Genomic DNA, 20,204 nt, shown 5'->3' with positions numbered 1-20,204 from the left:
AACAGTAGTTCGCAAATTCCAAACCAGCCAAGTTCAGGCTGAATTTCGGTTAATGAACCAGTTTGTGTTCATCCCTAGTTAACTTATGACTAATTAATTATCTAAACATTATTTACATACATTATTTATATATATATGTCCATTACCCTATAAGTCATTATATCATTAGGATTAATGCTAACAAATTCATATGAAGTGTGCGTAAAATGACATCTGCAGCTAAACAGTTCAGCACCCGAATATAAGCTGATTCAAGCAATAATTTCATGGGAAATGTTTCATTTGGAATTCCACATGTGAAAATTGCTAAAGAACATTTATAGGCAGGTTTTTCTCATATCCAAGCATGTTGCCTTCCATATAATGGGCCCTCCCAGACCAAAAGAAAACAGAATTAACTTTTCAGGCCAAACTATGTATTACATTACATCCACATGTAATGATTTCCAAGCAGGGTGGTATATTTAACACTCAACCCACTTATCATTCTTCCCTTAAACCTCCTCCCAGACTGTTTCCCACACATAGTTTCCAGATCCTGGTTTGAACTATAACCATGGTCTGGAACACCAACCAAACAAAGAAAACAATCTTCAAGGAGATCTAGTGTCCTTGGGACACTGTGCAATACTAGTTGCAAGCTTAACATTACACTAGGGTGGTTGGACACCTTAGACTCAATAACCACAAATAGTGCATTAAATCCTGTAAACCGTTGGAATATCAACGCTAGCTACTTCAACTATTTTCAACATCTTCTGTTCTTTTATTGAAGAAAAGCTGATCCTGGGTGCCACAGGAACCTTGTGGACAAAATGTCATGGAGCACAAAGCTGCAATTAGGATGACATTGTCACTCCTTGCTCTTCTGTTGCCAGCATTTCTGCTGACAAAGAAGACTGTTGGCACACACAGCAGTACTGTCCAATACCCCTTCTTCAACACATGCCTCATGGCACCTTGACTGTAAGGTTCACCCAAGTCCAACTGTCAGCTTTTCAGAGGTTGTGAGGAACTGCTTGGGAAACAGAAAGATTTCCCTTCAACTCAATGCTATTGTAAAGCGAATCCATTCTAGACTTCTAATACTTAGTTTAACTAGTTCCAGGAAACTGGAACTGTGTACCTATTTGCTTCCATGTTAAGAAAAGGAATCACAATAGCTAGAACCAATTGTTTAACTACCCACTCCTTCTGAAGTCTTGTGAATTGGCAGGAAAATGGTACACTGGAAGAGACATCCTCATTGGATGTTCAGTAGATAAATTAAAATATATTTAAGGACTTCAAACACAAAGTTTAAGTCATAAGCAAAATAAGAATTAATAGGCAGAGGTAATCGGAAGATTGTTACTTGTCAGCTGTGCTAATTATCATTTGGCAATATATATATATACATACATACATATACATACATACATATATACATACACACAAAGAATTTTATAGTTTGTGTTTCAGGACACTAATTATCTAAATTTTTCTTGAGTAGACATTTCAATTTTGGAACTTTCCCCCTATAGCTGCTATTTTCTAAGATAGTGAATATGGTTATTTTAATTTTTAAAATTCACATTGGATCTTGGTGTCAATATATATATATTTGCGGTTAATAAACCCAAATATAAACTATTATATTAGTTGTAGGGACAATCAGTTTTCCTGTAGCCATTATTTTGCAAGATGGTGGATCCTTCTTCACATTGTTGTAGGATGCTCATATTGGTATAAAACTGAATATTTTGGGGGTTGATATAAAGGAATATTCTATATTCTATTCCTTTTGTTGAAAACACAAAATAAAACCTATCTTCAAGGCCTGTAATACTTGGGGGAATAATAAATCTAGAAAAACTTTAAAAAGTGCTTGTAATGTTTTGTGCTATCAGGACAAAATGCAACATGAAAACTGTTACAGTTATATTTCCCCAAAATACAGAAAAAGTATTTATTCTGTTGTCTTAAATAACAGAACTTATTATTTATTTATCTGAAGCCTTTATTAGCCACATTTCTTCCTTTCCGAGCGCAAGGCAGCTTACAATAGTAATAAAATACATTACATAGAAAACATAGAACCATAAATTAAAATCATAGTTTAGGAATGCTTTAATCAAATGCAGTCTTAAATTCAACTATCTTCAGTTGCCTCCTAAAAATCTCGAGTGACAGATCCAGGTGCACCTTCCTGAGGCTGTTCCATAATTGTGATGCTGTGTTTGAAAAGGTCGTATCTCTTGTGTATCCACAGAATGAGTGTCTGTGATTGATAGAACAGTCAGGAGGGCCTCTCCCTGTAATCCTAATTGACTTGCAGGTGGCGATTGATCCAGAAATGACACGACCCGTTCTTGGCAACAAATTGGCCACAGCCGTTTATTAACATAAATCCCCTCCCTATGGACGGTTGGCCCAATGCCGGTAAGGGAGCCCAATCCCCCCATCAGCCGTCCGGCTGCATGATAATAACCGTGGTGCTCAGGCTCCACACCTCACTCACAGCCGGGAGGATGGGATGCCTTCCGCCGCAGAAATTCCTCGGAAGCGGCCGCAAAGGGGGCCAACGGGCATCCGCCTCCATTGAAGCCCCCCCAGGCTGCTTGGCCCTGGGCCCCTGGCCACCCAGCCGGGTGACCACGCCCAGTTACTGGCCAATCTCTTTAATGAGACCCCCTACCTCAGGGAGTCCCGTGCGCAAACGGGCTCCCCACCTACAGGCTCCCTACCAGGCATACCCCACCAGGCACCTACGACTGCGACAAAAGAAACCACTGAACAAAGGGGCAGGATTGGGAGGGAAGCTGTTCAGGCGGCTGGGACGCAGGGAAGAGGCGGGCTGCCACGTGTCTCGCTCTGGACGCCCCTGCAGCATCAACGGTGGCCATGCTGATAATGTGGCCGCTATTTCCCAGGCAGTAATATATGGGAGAAGATGGTCCTTCAGAAACGCTGGTCCAAACCATGTAGGTCTTTTAAGAATTGGACTCAAGAGAGTATTGGTAGCCAGTATAATGGCTGTAATCTCAGGATCACGTGCTGCCAATAGCGGACTCTAAATAGCAGTCTATCTGCTGTTTTCTGCACTAGCTGCAGCTTCTGAACACTCTTCAAGGGTAATCCCAAGTAGAGCACATTGCAATAATTCAGTCTAGATGCAAGTAAGGATTTTATCACTGCATCTAGATGTGACTGACTTAGGAACAGATGCAGCTGACATATCAGCCTATCATGGCAAAAGCACACCAGACCTGGTTTTCTAAGGTGGCTGTAGTGTCAAGTATCACCCCCAGACTACAAACCTAGCTTTTCAAGAAGAATGTAACTCTATCCATGACAGCAGGTATCTGAAAACCCTAGTCTACCTTTCTACTACAAGGATGTAATTGGTATTTAAGGTCCAGAGGGTTTCATTGTCAATTAAGATACCAAAAGTCTTTAACTTACATGTTGTGCCTTGATCTATTAGAGGTGAACTCAGTCCTGAATCATATTGAGCATAAACATTGACATCATAGGAAGTACTGGGAGACAGGTTGTGCAGTGTGTATGAGGTCACTTCCCCAACAAACACTTCCATGGGTTCATCAGAACCTTAAATGAAAAAGGAATAAGCACAAGAAACACACACCAACCCAGTTACCCATCTAAACAAGAAATACAATTTACAACCTGATATAAGACTATAAAGATCTGTGTTAGACTAAATACTTCATGTTTTACACAAGCTACAAATTAGGATTGGCAGCAATATTGCCGCTGCAAGTCCCCAGTGGCCACTCCTGTTTAAACTGCAGCCTCTTGCCCCTCCCAGCTTAACTGGGCCCCAGTTATGCTTTTACTCAGAAGTATGTCCCCACAGGACATTCATGTAAAGTATAACATGTATAGTTACGTTCCCATACTGGAGAATGATCTCCTGAAAGGGGGAGAGTAGCTAGTTCACTAATGTCACCTCATCTTCATAAACCAACCCCCAGTTTCTACTTCAGAAGATTATGGAAAGAGTTTACCCTTAAGCTCATCACTTCCTAGATGTTGTGAAAGTGCTCATTACTGAGATAACATTTTGTTTCTCTTACCTACAGGTTTATATACAATTTTATACCCTAGTACAGGTGATGGTGCAGGGTCCCAGGCAACTCTGAATCGTGTATACCATTCATCTGAAATGCGGATGTTCTGAGGAGAAAGCAGTCCAACTAAAAACAAAAAGATTCGGGGTATAACGTAAGAGGAGTCACATGTTAGAGTGCAGAGCTGTTATATGATAATACAATGTCCGTCAGCATGGAGAAGAGAAAGGTAAGTTTTCTTACATTCTGCTGACTCCAACAGGATTTAAACATGTTTTAACGTTTTCTAGATTGGTGCTGATCGGTTCAGCTGTAAGTAGCAAAAACTATCAAATATCTGTCATACTGTTCTCATATTCCCTAGAACTTTGCTTGAATCCATGCAAAGTTCAAAAAAGGATCCTCTGGATTCATCTAATCATATCAAAACAGAATCTACTGAATTTAATATTATGCCAGACATGCCTGTTTTTCCATTTCCCGTCAATTGTCCACCATCTCCATCCTCGTAAACGGCCACAACTGTAATTTTATAGGGTGTATCTGAATGCAAAGGATGTAGCATTACATTGTTTCTTCTGCCAGGTACTGTAGTCTAGAACACAGGAAGATATGCTTTAATTTTTTAATTACTCAAAATAGCAGTAACGAACTATTAATCAATCGGGCAGCTTACAGTGTTGTAGCTGTATCAAGCAAAGCAAATTCATATACTTTCCCCATTAGAAAGCAATCATGGTGAGTTGGATCCTATTGAACAAAAGGTATGCATGGAGGTGGATTTTTTCACATATCCACAGTAGACTCAATGGCTCAGCTAAGTGAGGAAGAGGCAGAGCTCCACTGGGTGTTCCTTTATAAAGGTAAGTGCCTGCCCCCCCTTCCATGCACTGACGCATGCATGCATGTAGCAGCAACTCTGCAATCAATGGTGGCATCTTTAGAACAAGGCTAGTGTGTAGTTTAAGGCAGGTTTAGTCAACTTGTGGTCCTCCAGATGTCCATGGACTACAATTCCCATGAGCCCCTGACAGCATTCGCTGGTAGGTGCTCATGGGAATTGTAGTCCATGGACATCTGGAGGATCACAGGTTGACTACCCCTGGTTTAAGGGAATAAAGGTAGGATGAGCAATACAACAAACTAGAGATAGCTGCATACATGTTGAAAATTATGAAACCTTTCAAATAATTTTTGAGAACTAAATGGCTTATATTTATTTTATGCCTTCCCAATTTTTGATAGATTTAATATTGTTTTTAGCCAAAGAGAATGAGATTCTTTCATGAAAATGTAGAGAAGAAAATCACACTGAATTGTTTAGCACAGTGCCAAGATGCAAGAAGATATTATCATACAGAAATATGCCTCAATATGAGCAATTTTGTGGTGCTTTTATTGGCTGAACTGTTTTCCACAGAAGTCAATAGAAGCCATGCCATTAACCTCCCTTTGGGAAAAGAAATTGGCTTTGCTCTACACTCAATGAAATGTACAGACATTAACCACAGTTGGGCTGCCAAATAAGAAGGAAATTGTTACATCTGTAAGCATTCTCAAATCTAAAAAAAGGACTAATAACACAGTCTGCAAAATCAAACTCCACTAATATCATCTATGCTTATTAAGAGTTGCCTGTACTCTTCCATTTCCCTAGACAAAATAAGTTTACAATGAGCTATCAGACAAAGCAGGGAAGAAGCACAATAATGTAAATACATGTTTTCTTGCTACCAAAACACATCCAGATTAGTCATGTAGACTCTAGCTACAATCCAACAATCCACCTAAAAGGCATTTATCTTTCAACCTTGAGATTTACATGTACTTAAGTTAGTTGGATGGCTTAAGCATGCCTAATGTTGTTCAGGATTGTAGCCAACAGTAGCATATTTGGGGAGAGGAAGAGGAAAATATAGTAGTTTACTGGGAAACAGCAAGTAACCTTACTCTTTTTTCCCTTTAATGGGCTTCATGTGGTCTTTTGTGTATTAAAAATAATAACATTTTTAATTGTCCCAGGGGCAGGAGATCTATAGCAGTAACTTGCACTTGGGCTTGTCTCTTGCACTGAGTAATGGCTCTAGAAATATTCTGAGAACTAAATGTATCTTTTCTAGAATCAATCAATATTTATTTACGGTCATACAGACCAAAATTAAAATACAAGCAATTAAAAACTAAGACAATTTAAAAAGAGAAAAAACAGTAATCGTACTATAAAAATTTTAAAAGATCTGACAACATAAAAACTTTAAGATGTTACATTTTCTAGAATGTAGTTTGAATCTCTACAAAAACCTGCAAAACAAGCCAGCCACAGACCACAATACTGCCTCCAAAACCAAGTCCCAAATGCTATGGTTTCCATTTATGTGATCTTTGTTTGAATAATCGCACTCATCCATCTCTCAGAACAGGCGAATGGTAACTTGTACAGTGGCATCTTTCATTGTCTCTTTTCCCATTATACAGAAACATGCGAACTCTCAGTTAACACAGAACACTTCATATGGTAGACACACACACAGAGAAACATAATTAGCTTCATCTGGAAACTGAAGCCAAGCTTAATGTGACAATATTACTAACATCTCAAGACAACACTTACATATTCATCAATGGGGTCCCCAACAGTGGGAGAATATATGATTTTGTACTGCAGCACAGGTCCGTCAGCATGGTCCCATTGAACAGAAAGGCTGTTTGTAGTAGGATCAAAGACCCTCATGTTCCTGGGGCCACTGCGAGGCACTAAAATAATTCATGGACACAAGTGAAATACAGAAATATGAAGTCAAGGAATAGCTTCCCCACAGCAATATCTATCAACAGCAGTCACAAAAATATTGCTATTTATTCATTTGCATCATTTATAGCCCACCTTTCTTGCTGAGACTAACGGTATATTTAGGAAATATAGAAAGCATTTCAGGCAGCATAAGATAGCCAATAAACATTACGTAATTGGGAAAAAATGCAAAAAAAGAAAACACCTGTTTCAGATATGAAATGCCATTATGCCAGAGTTAGGTTACAAAGGTAGAAGGCAAGAGTTTCTATATGAGTCACATTAGCCAGCCCTAAAATAATAATTTTCCTAATACAAAGCTCTTTTTATATGGGATAACTGGCTGTAATAAGCATAAGAGAATCAACCCAAAAGTTAGATTCGACCAGCTTTTCATTTGGATAACAAGGACTGAGGGGGTCCCTTTGACCTTCAAATAATCATGGGATCTGCACATACAACAGATTTGTAAGGTGAGGGCTCTGCAAGGAGAAGAATTTAGTCAGATACAGTGTAAAAGCTTGCTGGTTTCATCCTAGAGTTTAGCTTCCTAACATCACTGTTTTAACACCTGAGCAACTACTAAAATATAGTTAATTATAAAAAGTCCACAAATAGGTAGCTGAATGGACCTTCTGTCATTCCAGTTTGTATTTCTTTGTATATGTACTTGGTCCAGCCAATAAAACATCTAGAGCATAGAAAATAACTACTTTCACAATACTGACAGACTTCTGATCATTAATACTCCAGGGCCTGAAAACTATAACTAAAGAATTTAAAACTGGTTTAAGTGAGATGTATGTGTACATAATTAGTTTCACAAGTGTTTTCTTTAAAGAACAACATCTCTGTAACCACATCTCTGTAACCACAGAAAATTCCTGACATCATGTGTTTCTTATAGCCTAAAGATAAACTATGAAAATCTCCAATAACAATCAGATCCAGATACAGGCGTAAGTACAGACAAAAAGTGGGAATTTTGCAATCCTAACTTCTAGGTGTGGCATAATATTTGTGTTTCATACCCTTCTGCAAGATATAAACCTTGCTGTATAGTGTTAATTGCAACTTTGTGACAACATAGTATCACACAAAAAGGGTGAACATTGAGTGCCACATGTAAATACTGGCAACCCAAGACAAATTTTCAAATATCCAAAAACAGATATCTGTTTCTAACCACATGTGGATGGCAATCAGCATTAACCAATATAATATATCTGGGTATTGGATATTCACAGATGAGCATGCAAACACACAGATTTTGGCCATTCATTTTAACATACATACACTTATATCTATACCAACAGAAAGGACGGATTGACCCAGCATTTACCCTTCAGCTCCTGAAAAGTTTATTGCTGAGGCAATGGAAATTGCATGGACAAAAAAAACCCCTGTGTGTTGGTCAAAACCAACCCATCCCTTCTTCTGCAAGTGCAGCTCCACTGAATGGAAGAGGACTAGTCAAACAAGAGTCAAAAGGGACTGCTTGGAGAAAGGGAACAAGGGGGGAAATCCAACTTTTGTTTGAATCAGTTTGTACATATACATGCATAATGTATGCAGTCTAAAAAAGAGATTACATTTTGTTCCCTTCTTTCAGTGGCAAATGCCATTCTGATGAGGCAGCCAGCGTTGGCCAAGCAAGACCTAATGCTGAAAAGGTGGGTTGAGCAGCACTGGCAAAAATATGATGGGGAAAAATTCACAATACGTATCAATGATGATTTTAAAATCTGTAAAAGAAACACAACATATTTTGGGGTGGAGGAGCTTACATGTCTTTCCTTGTCCAGCACTTGGATTTCCTTCTCCATCAGCATACAGAGCAACGACATTTACAGAATAAGGAGTATCAGGAGTAAGCCGCTCTAGTAAAACATTGCGGGTATTGCCAGGAACCACAACCTAAGATGACAGTAATGTCGAATTTTAAACAACAATTTATAAAAACCCATCTGTAATACTTTGAGAAGGAAAGTGCTCAAGGTCTTCAGAAATGCTTCTCTGTAGCTCTGAGATGGATAGCCCGGGATAGCCTAATTTTGTCGGTTCTCAAAAGCTAGTCAGGGGCAGGCCTGGACAGTATTTAGATGGGAGCCTGGCAACCAGGGTTGCTACACAGTGGCAGGCAATGTCAAACCAGCCCTTAATGTCTCTTGCTTTGAAAACCCTATGGAGTCACCATACGTCAGCTGCAATGGTAGTATCTACAGGTGAAATGGCTGCTTTGGAGTGGAGCCTACAACATTATATCTGTAGATCCCTCCTCAAACCCCACCATTCCCAGGCTCTACCCCTCAAATCTCCAGGAATTTCCCAATGTGGAGTTGACAACCCTATCTCCTTCCCACTCAACAGATAACATGACTTTATCTGCTTTTCAGCTTTCCATCTCCTCCCCCCTACCCCATAGCTGCTATATAGGAAAACTAATGCCTTTCCTCACAGTGGGAATCAAAGCTGTTACATTATTCTCACCTCCTTTTTATCTGCACAACCACCTTATGAGATAGATTAGGCTGAAAAAGTATGTGTCTGGTCCAAAATCGCCCATTCAGCTTCCACAGCAAGATGGGGATCTCAACTTGGATCTCACAGACCGTTTACACACTGGGAACTTCACTGCCCCAGTTCCCATGCAGAAGCATAAATCGGGAGTGGATGAGGCACCCCAGGCCAAATGCTCCCCCGTGTGGGTGCAGGAAGAGGTGGGGCAACCTGCCACGACTAAAGCTCCAGCCTGCAGCCCAGCATGAAACTTCCAGTGCATAAAGAATCACAGTGTCACCACCAGCAGGCAAGAAGAGGGGGCCAGGCATGTGGGCAGCCCCTTAAATGGGGGGGCTTGCCCAGCCCCCTCTTCCCTGCCCTCTGCCAGGGCAGGGGTTGGCCAGCTGCACCTGGTTTCCTTGGCCACCCTCGCTAGGCTTCCAGTTGCCAGGTATGCACTTGCCCTCTTCTGGCTCCACTCCACCGTGTCTGCAATGGTGCAATCTCAGGTGAATTGGGGCTGTCCTTGTTGCATCATACAAATTGGGCAGCATCATATCATCCAGAGGCTACTTCCAAGCCTATGGTTCCCGATCTCCAGAATTACAAGTGAACTCATGACAGCAGAGATCTGTCCCTTGGAGAAAATGGCTCCTTTGGAAGGTGGACTCTGTGACATTCTATCCGTCTGAGACCTTTCCCATCCCCAAATCCTACTTTAGTCAGCCACCACAAACTGTCCAGGAATTTCCCAACCTGGAACTTGCAACCTGTTACCTTGGTCCCTCTTCCTGCCTTTAATTTACTGAAACCCAATGTGGAATACTATGGTTGCCTAGCAACAGTCACTGAGAGAATCTGTTTTTTAAAGCACTGCTTTTATCATTTTCAGTTTTTATACATTCCTCAGGTTTGCAGAAAGATCTGTCTTGTCCATTCAAATTTCCAGTAACAAGATTCAAGTATCCAAAGATTTGGCTATTAGAATATAAAATAATTAGTCTTTGCTTTGGGATATTGAATCTTCCAGTTACAGAAGGATGTGTGCTGAATTTTAAGATTTGGTACATTTTAACATTTTGATAGCAAAATCGTGTGTGACACTATAAATGTGAAAATATGTTCCTAAGCTTGCATCAGGGGAATTATTTTAACTTGATACACTGCTATGTACCTTTCAGAGTAAAATATCTGGTAGCTTTTGCTGAATGGGGGAGAAAAAGTTACTCCATTTGTTATGGAGTATAAACCAGTTCATGTATTTGGGAATTAACCCTGGCATTGTATTTAACAATTGCAGACTCTTATTTTGTTTCTCTGATATTTATTACTAAAATAAAATACATGGAACAAATATTAATGACATTCGGGATATTTTATTTTGACCAGTCAGAAATCACTGTAGGAAACACAATCCCTCAGAGTTCATATAAGGGAAACCCCAAGTAAATTACTTACAGATTCTGATGGCCTTGTGCCAACTAATGGAGAATAGACAACTCTGTATTGCTGTACTGCCCCTGGTGCAGGTTCCCACTGGACGTTAAGGCTGTTGGTTGTTGGGTTGTAAACTTGAATGCCTCTTGGTGTTCCTCTCACCACTGAATCAAGAGTAATGCAAGACAGGTTTGTACAAAGAACAACTGCTTAGCTGCAGAGTCATAGAGAAAGTGGCCACAACAAAGCAGTTTTAAGGCAAACACTGGATGAGAGCCAAATTTGAAGGCAGGATTTCACAATGCTTGATCATGCTGACACCTTTAATAAATGAATTAATTATTAAAATTGTTGGGTAGAGCAGAGTACATTCTGTATAAAAGTAGCAGTGTAGCTACATAAATGATGAGACCTGACAAGTCAGTATTAAAGTATATAAAATACTATTGTACTAGCTAACAGAGTAGGGGAAACTGGAAGATAAAACAAGGAAAATGCATTGCTTCCTATGAGCTCAGTCAAGAGCTCTATTCCTAAGCTGTTTACGTGGTGAAGATTCAAGATGGATCTCCCTCTGCCTAAAGCACATCTCTTCTCAAACAAAGGGAAGAAGGAGAATCCGTCTCTTCCTGTTACAGTTGCAGAGAACAGGCACTTACTCAATGAAGTCAACAATTTACATTTCAGCTGACTCACATGGCCCTTTCCACTAGCAACAAGTGTAAACAAACAGTTTAACCTTTTAACTGACAGTGGCTGACACTTGCTAAAAGACAAAGTCTAACAAAAATACTTATACCTTGCCTTTCCCAGCGGCTCAAGGGAGCTTACAAATACAAATTTAAAATATACAAAATAAAGTAAAATGCCAAATAATCCCTGCCCTCCAAAAGTTAAGTATACTACTATCTGAGGAAGTGTGTATGCACACAAAAGCTAATAAAATTGGTCTCATTTACAAATAAACATGCAACGATTGGAGTATAATGCTCACAGTATGGCGACAACTGCATAGTCATTACAAGGAGATAAACAGCTATATTACTAAAGTGCTCACCGCTTCCGTACTGGAGGCTTTGTGCCAGGCTGCTTGCTGAAGTTTGAGTTGGGGCAGTGCAGCCCTTAGGGTTGCACTGATACCTTCATAACTAGGTGGACATGTGTCAAGACCTCAAGGGAAAATGCATCCGTATATCTTTTGGTAAACAATTTGGTCTCCCCCCTGCTGTTTGGGAATGTGAGCCATACAGCATTCCTGGGCATGCCACTGTGGCTTGTTGTCTACATGACTTCTTCAGGAGGCCCCCAAAATGGGGGAGTGTTGGCTCACAAGCTTGGTCTTCCCCCCAAGTTGATCCAGCCAAATGTACCCAAACTGCCACTGAGTGTGATCCCAAGCCCTGCTCCTGTCAATGCTCCTAAACTTGCAGCCAGCCAAGCAAGGCATCACAAATACCACATAGCCATGCCCCATTCTGACACAGGGACCTAGTTGTTACAGGCAGCCCTTATGGCTTCACTGATAGTTCTTTCCTGAAGTGTGGACAACAGCACCAAAATTTAAATACTCAACACTGAATATTTAAATAAATAAATACTTTGAATTTACTTACATGTTTTCCCAGTATCAGACACACGTCCTCCCTCACCTTCCCGGTAATCAGGAACCACAGTCACTTTGTATTGTGTATCAGGTTGCAGATTTCGAAGGACTGCATAATTTGTGTTCCCTGGAACTGTGGCCTGTTGTTATTGGTTTTAAAGAAGCATAAAGGTAAAAATTGAATTCTGCCATATAATTTTGATTGTGCTTATTGATGTTAGCATATTTTGCACAATATAAGGGCTGGATTTCATATTTAAAAAAAAATACATATACAGTTCTCTTAGTTCTCTCCTACCAGTTTTTGACATCAGAAGGTAACTTTTCAATATGTGATTACACTACTTATCTTGTCAAGCACCCAAAATACCATAAACTTCTTATGCATGTACAAAATCAGCTCTAAATGGTCTCTCAAGCCTACTTTGTATCAGCTGTGGCACAACAGGAGCAGGTGTTGAGCATTTAAATTCAAAAAGGATTACCAGCTCTTCTGCACCTCCTGCAGCAGGTACATAGAACAACTTGTATTGACGAGGATTCCCTTCTGCATGATCCCATCGAACATTCAGTGTGCTGGTGGTTGGATCATAGACTCGGAGGTTCTTAACTGTGCTGAGAGGTTCTGAAATACATTAAATGTATTTTCAAGCTTCAGGAATCAAATTACTGTGAACCATGCTGGCCCATCATATTAACAGGAGACATTAATGGATAGCTGGATAGTTCTAGTCATACGAACAACCTTGGAATGCTTCCATGATTTACATAAACGATGGCAGGAAAGTGAAACTGTTTTTCCAATCCAACCATAAAGGTTGATCTGAGAAAGGGGCAATGAGGGGGATAGGGAATTAGACAGATGATGCTGTGAATGTGTTATGACTTTGTACTTGCTTCTGACTCAATGGCATAGTTGTAAATAGGCATGTGCAATTCATTTTGGATAATTCAAAGAGTATCTGTCTATTCCATGGTCTCAGGGGACTGATGTTTGAGGTAGAGGCACCAATTTTGTAGTGTACCTGCAGGAGCCCCTCCCCCATCCACAGATTAGAAGTAAAGGGGACATTTCCCATTGATTTTAATGGCACCATTGATGTTAATGGTGACAAACTGCTTTGCATTCAGCCAAATTTGGCTGAATCCAAGCCAGGAAAGGGCACTTCAGGTGCTTCAGATTCAGGTCAAATCAATTTGGCCTGAATCTGAAATGGTCCACATTTGAAATATTAGACTTTTGTGCAAAGTGAAGTAGATCCAAAAGTACCAGGCCTAAAAATGATACTGAGGGCCTGGCCAAACAATGAAACAATTGCCAACAGAGTGAATTCATGGAAGGGAACTTTAGCTGTTCCTGCTGCAACACCCTGGACCAACTGAAGCACTACTTCTGAAGGACAGCTGAACCTTCAGCATACCTAATTGCAAGCCATTGCTTTATTGATGTAAGAACATATACAAGATCAGGATGGACAGGTACTGTGGATCCTCAACCAGAGCAATCCCCTTGTCACATCCTAGGCAGTCCCAAAGGGTCTTCCAACCTTTTGCAGTGAGAAAGGGAAGAATTTGCCACATTCATGGCTCACTAGAGAATAACTTTTTTTATTGCTAGCTGCAATTCAGTGCCAGTGGTGCCATATTCCATTCCCATAGGAGATATTATAACAGCAATCTTCTTGTTAGGATAACAATTTGTTCACCCTTTTATTTCAAAGATGAGAAAGGTAAATTTCAAATCTACAAGGTACAGTTAAGTACAACTTTGAAAGAGCTAAATTTAAAAGGGCAGGAGAGAAAATGGAAAAGTTCACAAAAGATCAGATATTTCTGTGATAAAAAGAACTAGCTTTACTTTTGCTTGTTAATTTTTTTCAGTTTTAAAAGGTTTCATGAGGGTTGCCATGAGCACTCATTTTAAGTCATTCTGCTGGTGGAGGGGAGATTTACCTTTTAGATAAGTAAACAAAAGAAAATCAGGTTAAACTAAACAACATGAAGCACAAATGAAGTGGCAGCTTTGTCCCTCAAGTCCAAGGGTAATACAAGGCACTGGCCAATAACTGTCCATGACAATTACACAACTGTGTTTACTGAGGAAAAATTCTACTTTTCTGGCAGTAAAACAAGGTGAAAAAAGATATCTGGATTTCTCACAATGTAGCATTGAGAACTTATTGTGCAATAAAATAATCATTTGACGGAAATGGAAGGCAATCTTCTCTCTTTCTTCACATGCAAATAGGGAGCTAAAAAGTATGGCAAGACAAATATATACGCAAACACTTACTTATCTAAACATTTTTATTTTTCAGCAGAGGTTTACACCATTTTATAAAAATTGGGGGATGGGTAAAAAGAAAGAATTTATTCTTTGGGGAATAAATTCAGTAGCACATTAAGTGACCCTAGTAACTGAAACCAAACCCCTATTGATTTCTCAAGTGATTTAATAAAACAAGTTTGTAACTTCTCCAAATGAGAAAAACAGAACTGTGTTACTTACTGGTTTTGCCCCTGCCTGTCATCTGTCCTCCTTCACCATCTGCATATAAGGATGAAACTGTAACAGAATATGGTGTATCCGGTCTCAGCTTCTGGAGTACAACACTGTTCTGTCTCCCTCCTACTGTGGTCTAGAATAAATACGTTAAAAGGGAAATATTAGGGTACCAGAGTGAAATTCCACAAATGCTAGTGAGATTGTTATATAGTTTGCACCCTGTCTCCCTTCAAGATCCTGTCCCCTTTGGTTTTACCAAGGCTGTGAAGAAGGTACCAGGGTAAGTTCAACAACATGAAACAAGAGTTTAAAACAACACTCAATTGCCTATTTTATGGCCCCACCCATTCTATTCCATTCTAGTTAATTTTAATATCCATTTTTATCCATCTATAGACCCCCAAGACCAGCCTGACTTTGGGGGTACTGTTACGCATGTTCTGTGGAGAAATTGTTGCTGCCATTTATAATCTTGAATTTTAATGTTTGTGACCTTATTTTAAATTATTTTTGAATCCAAATTCTTAGTTGTTGATTGTAATTTTACCCATAACTTGTATACTGTCCCGAGCTGGCCCACTGGGAGGGAGGTCTAAAAATCTAATTAATAATCATTATGAATAATTGCCTGAGGCTGAAGGGTACAAAGTGCATAGTGCTCAGCCTGTATCTAAAGGAAAGTTTGCTTTCCTAAGAAAATCTGTCTTCAATTTTACTGGGCATTGTAATGACATGTCCCAAGTGTCCTATAAGAGTTTTGTTTCCTTCCACTTTGGTTTCCTATGTTGTCGATATGAGCTTTTTATTTCTGCTAATTTATGTTGCAGCTACTTCCAATTCACTTGTTTTATGCCACGTATATGGTATTCTGATCACGCTATATCTCATCAGTATGCCACTTAAATGCATCTGACATAAAAATAAGTTTCAAACTTACATATGTTTAACATGGAAAAATAGTGAGAAGAAATAAAAGTGTAATAATTAAGGTATTATGGTTTCATTTGCATACAGAAGAAATATAGATGCAGGGAATTTGGGGAACAGAAGGACTGCAAAATTCAGAAATGTTCTTGATTATTAACTGAATAGACATGACTTGCAGGGCCCCAAAATTTGCTATGCAGTTCCCTGCAGAATGGTAAAACTTGCAGTGCTATGACAGATTGATCTGACAAATTCATACTTTAAAACTACAGGCATTTGTTTGGAAGAGTGTATATTTTTGGGGGGCAACAAACTTTCAGAGGTACTTACTGATTGTTCAACCCCATCCCCAGCTGTAGGTCGATAAGTGATCCTGTACCGCTGCACTCGTCCACTGGCAGGATCCCACTTGACAGTCAAGCTACTGGATGTTGCATTATATACCTGAAGGTTCCGCGGGCCACTTTTTAGTACTGACATGAAATTATTTAAAGCAGTTGTTAAGCAAAGAACTGTAACAGTCAAAAATTAACTAAATCATTCTACACTAGGATTTTAATGATGTTTAAAAAATGATAATTAATTCAAAAAGAACACTGAACTTAAGTAGTGTCCAGAAACTAGTGCCCAGATATATAAAACTGTCCTCGACTGAAAAACTGGGTCAGATTCAGAATAACATCCTTATCCATGGTTCTTCTTTATATTTCTGAAACTGGCCCTGGGGTGAAGCAAGTCTGGCTGTCCGAGATGGAATAGGGCCAACTGGCCCACCCCGAACAGCTCCCACCCTCCTTCAACTGCTGCTCGCTCCGCGCCTCACAAGCACGCCTGACTGCCCGAGCCTAACAGGGCAGCTCTCCAGTTGCGTGCCTGGCCCGGGGGGGGGGGGGCTTTCCGCTGCCCCATGGCCCGCAAGGGCCTCTCACCGCATCACAAACCTGGTGAGAGGCCTTTCCGGGCCAAGGTCCAGTTTTCCGCTGGCACGCCCAATGGGGAGGGGCCTCTTTCCTGCTCTTTGCCCCTCGTCTTCAGATCTCTGGGACTGAATGAAAAATACTACACAAAGCTGATGGCTGATTTTCAGTCCTCCTCCCTCGCCAACAGCCTCAGGTCCCTGAAAAGTCTCATCCCAAAACAGCAATGAAACACTATCATTGAAAGATGAAATAAGCATGGACATGCAGAAGACCTTTATGCATACTTGTGGGCTTTTCTGGATCCCAGCTGGGCCAGCAAGAAAGGGTTGTAAGGAGGACAACATTCGGGGGGGGAGGGGAAGGTCAGCTGGAGGGCCCCTAAAGCCTCATGCTGTATTCATGGAATGATTTTAATAAACACTCCATTCTGACAGCAGCCAAGGGGGGGTGCAGGAAGGCAGAGCATAGTAAAGAACAGTATCTAACTCTGGGGCTTGGCCTTTTAAACAAAGTTTACTAGGAGGCTGGGAGTGGCAATATTGTTCCAGGAGCTTTACTCCTTCAGGACACTCCTTGTGCCAACAATTCCAGGCACTGAATAATAATAATAATAATAATAATAATAATAATAATAATAATAATAATAATAATAATAGTAATAGTAATAGTAATAGTAATAGTAATAGTAATAGTAATAGTAATAGTAATAGTAATAGTAATACTATACTAATACATTTTATTTTAACCCAATCTTCATAATGCTCAGGGTGAGTAATAACATGTAAATTACATACAATTAAATTTTAAAACATTTAAAACATTCAACTCTGTTTAACATCTTCATGCACCCTCTGGCCTAGCTGGTCTGGAGATTTGGGCTTGGGTGCCATCAATATGTTGATGATGTCCAACTCTGTCTCCTAATGAACAGCCATACATAATTGCCCTGAGAAACATTTGCCAATTGTCTGGAAGCAGTGATGGCTTCTATCAAGCAGAGCCATCTGAAACTCAACCCCTCCAAGATGCAGGTCCTGTGGCTAGGTTAGAAAGGTCCAGGGGAGGAATTATGTTTGCCTTGCCTGGATGGGATACAGCTGACAGCTGCATCAACCGCCAAGAATCTAGGTGTGATCTTTTTAATTTATTTTTTATCTTATTATTATATTTATATAGACTGCCACTCTTGGCCTGGACAGCTTGTGGTGGTTTACATAAAAACATAGACATAAAACATAAGACCAAATGGCTCTTTGACTCCTCCCTATCCATGAAGGCTCAACTGGTGTTTTATCACCTCCGCCGGGCTAAGCTACTAGCATCCTACCTGGCTCTGGAACACCTAGTCACAGTAATCCTTGTGACAGTCACCTCCAGATTAGAGTTCTGTAACTCACTGTATTCAGGTCTGCCCATGGAAGACCTGCATACAGCAACTTGTCCAGAATGCAGAAGCAGGAGTCCTCACAAGAACACCTTGGAGGGCCCATATTAAGCCTATTCTTAGGCAACTGCACTGGCTCTGAATTGAATTCCAGATCAAGTTCAAGGTCTTGATATTGACCTTCAAATTCATATGTGGTCTGGGTGTAACGTATCTGAGGGATTTCCTAGAGAACCAGCTTCGTGTGGTGGTTAGGAGTGCGGACTTCTAATATGATTCTGCATATAAGAACCAAGTCTTCTTCTGCTTCTATCCACCAAAGTGTGCAAAACTCAGCCAATTTGAACCAGCTGGTCATCCCTGGCCCTAGAGAAGTATGTCTGGCCTCAATCAGAGCCTGAGTTCTGGGTTGAGGTCTTTTGGGTTTTGGCCCCTACCTGGTGGAATTTATTTTTATTATATTTTATTATTATATTTATATACCGTCCTCTCCTGAGACTCAGGCCAGTTTATATGGAACTGGAGAAAACCAGTACAGATAACATGATAAATTGAACAATAACAATACAATCATAAAGGTAGAACAATATAATAATAGAACATGTTAAAAAGATCCATTTAACTTTAATGTACTGATGGCCCTGTGGGATGGGCATATCAGTGGTGGTTTTTGTGAGGGGGCTCAGGAGCCAATGGAAGGTGATTGAATTCAGATCGACCTCAACCAAATGCCTGGCAGAAGAGCTCCCTTTTGTAGGCCCTGCTGAAGTGTTTAAGCTTTGCTAGGGCTCTGATCTCATCCAGGAGCTCATTCTGCCAGGTAGGGGCAAGGATGGAGAAAGCTCTGGCCCTGGTTGAGGTCAAGAGAGCTTGCTTGGGGCCAGGGATTACCAGGCAATTGGTAGTAGCAGAGCGTAAGGCTCTTTGAGGGGTGTAGGCAGAGAGGCAATCCCTTAGGTACACTGGGCCCAGACCACGGATGGCCTTAAAGGCCATTACCAGAACCTTTAGTCTGATCTGGAATTAGACTGGAAGCCACTGCAGTTGCTGAAGGATGGGCTGAATGTGGGACCTCCATGGTGTTGCTGTGAGAACCCTGGCACTTATGGACCAGTTGCAGTTTCTGGATCAAGGTTAAGGGCAGGCCTGCGTACAGTGAGTTACAGAAATCTAGTCTAGAGGTGACCGTCGCATGAATCACTGTGGCTAGGTGTTCTGGGGCCAAGTAGAGAGCTAGTAGTTTGGCTTGGCAAAGGTTGTAGAATGCCAGCCGTGCTACTTGGATAACATGAGCCTCCACAGAGAGGGAGGCATCTAAAACTACACCCAGGTTCCTGGAGGAGTGAGCCACTGATAGCTGCACTCCGTCCAAGTTGGGTAGGCTCGCTTCCTCACTTGGGCCCTTCCTGTCCAGCCACAGGACCTCCATCTTTGAAGGGTTGAGCTTCAGACGACTCTGCTTGAGACATCTCATCACTGCTTCCAGGCAGCTGGCTAATGCTTCTGGGGAAGAATCAAGGTGGCCATCTATCAAGAGGAAGAGCTGGGGTCATCAGCATATTTATTATGGCCAGAAAAGCAAATACATCCCCATAATCTATCAGTAAAAGGTTGTTCCTCCCTTTAATATGCATGATAATAAATGTTAATCTGTCTCAATGGTAACAAATGAGGAATAGAAGTTAAATTTGTTTATTTACGTTATTTTTTTCCTGCTTTCCTCCCCAAGGGGAACCTAAACTAGTTTACATCATCCTCTCTTTTTTATCTTCACAACAACCCTGTTAAGTGGGTTAGGCTAAATATGTGTGACAGGCCCAAGATCACCCAGCAACTTTCCATGGCAGAGTAGAGATTTGAAACACTCCCAGATCCTAGTCTGATGCTTTAACTACCACACAAGCTTAATTTCCATTGCTAATAGAATGGGGGAATCTAGAGATAACCTGACTAGGATATTTAAACACTTTTCAATTTTTTGTGCCGGAACTCCCATTATCATCCTGAAACTGGTGGCCAATTTTGGGATACTTAGTTTTATTTTCTGAGTTATGCCTGCCA

The 20,204-nt window shown here is 40.6% G+C and overlaps 1 protein-coding gene across 7 annotated transcripts in view; it reads right to left on the bottom strand.

The window, feature by feature from the left end:
- Positions 1–20,204, bottom strand: part of COL12A1 (collagen type XII alpha 1 chain) — a 171,030-nt gene that overhangs the window by 58,784 nt on the left and 92,042 nt on the right. For all 7 annotated transcript variants that reach the window (XM_077306567.1, XM_077306593.1, XM_077306572.1 and 4 more), the window contains 10 exons: positions 16,170–16,312; positions 14,916–15,045; positions 12,892–13,031; positions 12,417–12,546; positions 10,825–10,967; positions 8,652–8,781; positions 6,685–6,827; positions 4,539–4,668; positions 4,080–4,199; positions 3,445–3,591 (listed from right to left, as the gene is read on the bottom strand). In XM_077306567.1, the coding sequence (XP_077162682.1) occupies positions 3,445–3,591; positions 4,080–4,199; positions 4,539–4,668; positions 6,685–6,827; positions 8,652–8,781; positions 10,825–10,967; positions 12,417–12,546; positions 12,892–13,031; positions 14,916–15,045; positions 16,170–16,312 (1,356 nt within the window). The remainder of the gene's footprint in view (positions 1–3,444; positions 3,592–4,079; positions 4,200–4,538; positions 4,669–6,684; positions 6,828–8,651; positions 8,782–10,824; positions 10,968–12,416; positions 12,547–12,891; positions 13,032–14,915; positions 15,046–16,169; positions 16,313–20,204) is intronic.

This window comes from Paroedura picta, chromosome 1 (genome assembly GCF_049243985.1).
Source record: "Paroedura picta isolate Pp20150507F chromosome 1, Ppicta_v3.0, whole genome shotgun sequence".
Classification (NCBI taxonomy): Eukaryota; Metazoa; Chordata; class Lepidosauria; order Squamata; family Gekkonidae; genus Paroedura; species Paroedura picta.
This window is presented reverse-complemented; position numbering and strand designations above follow the sequence as displayed.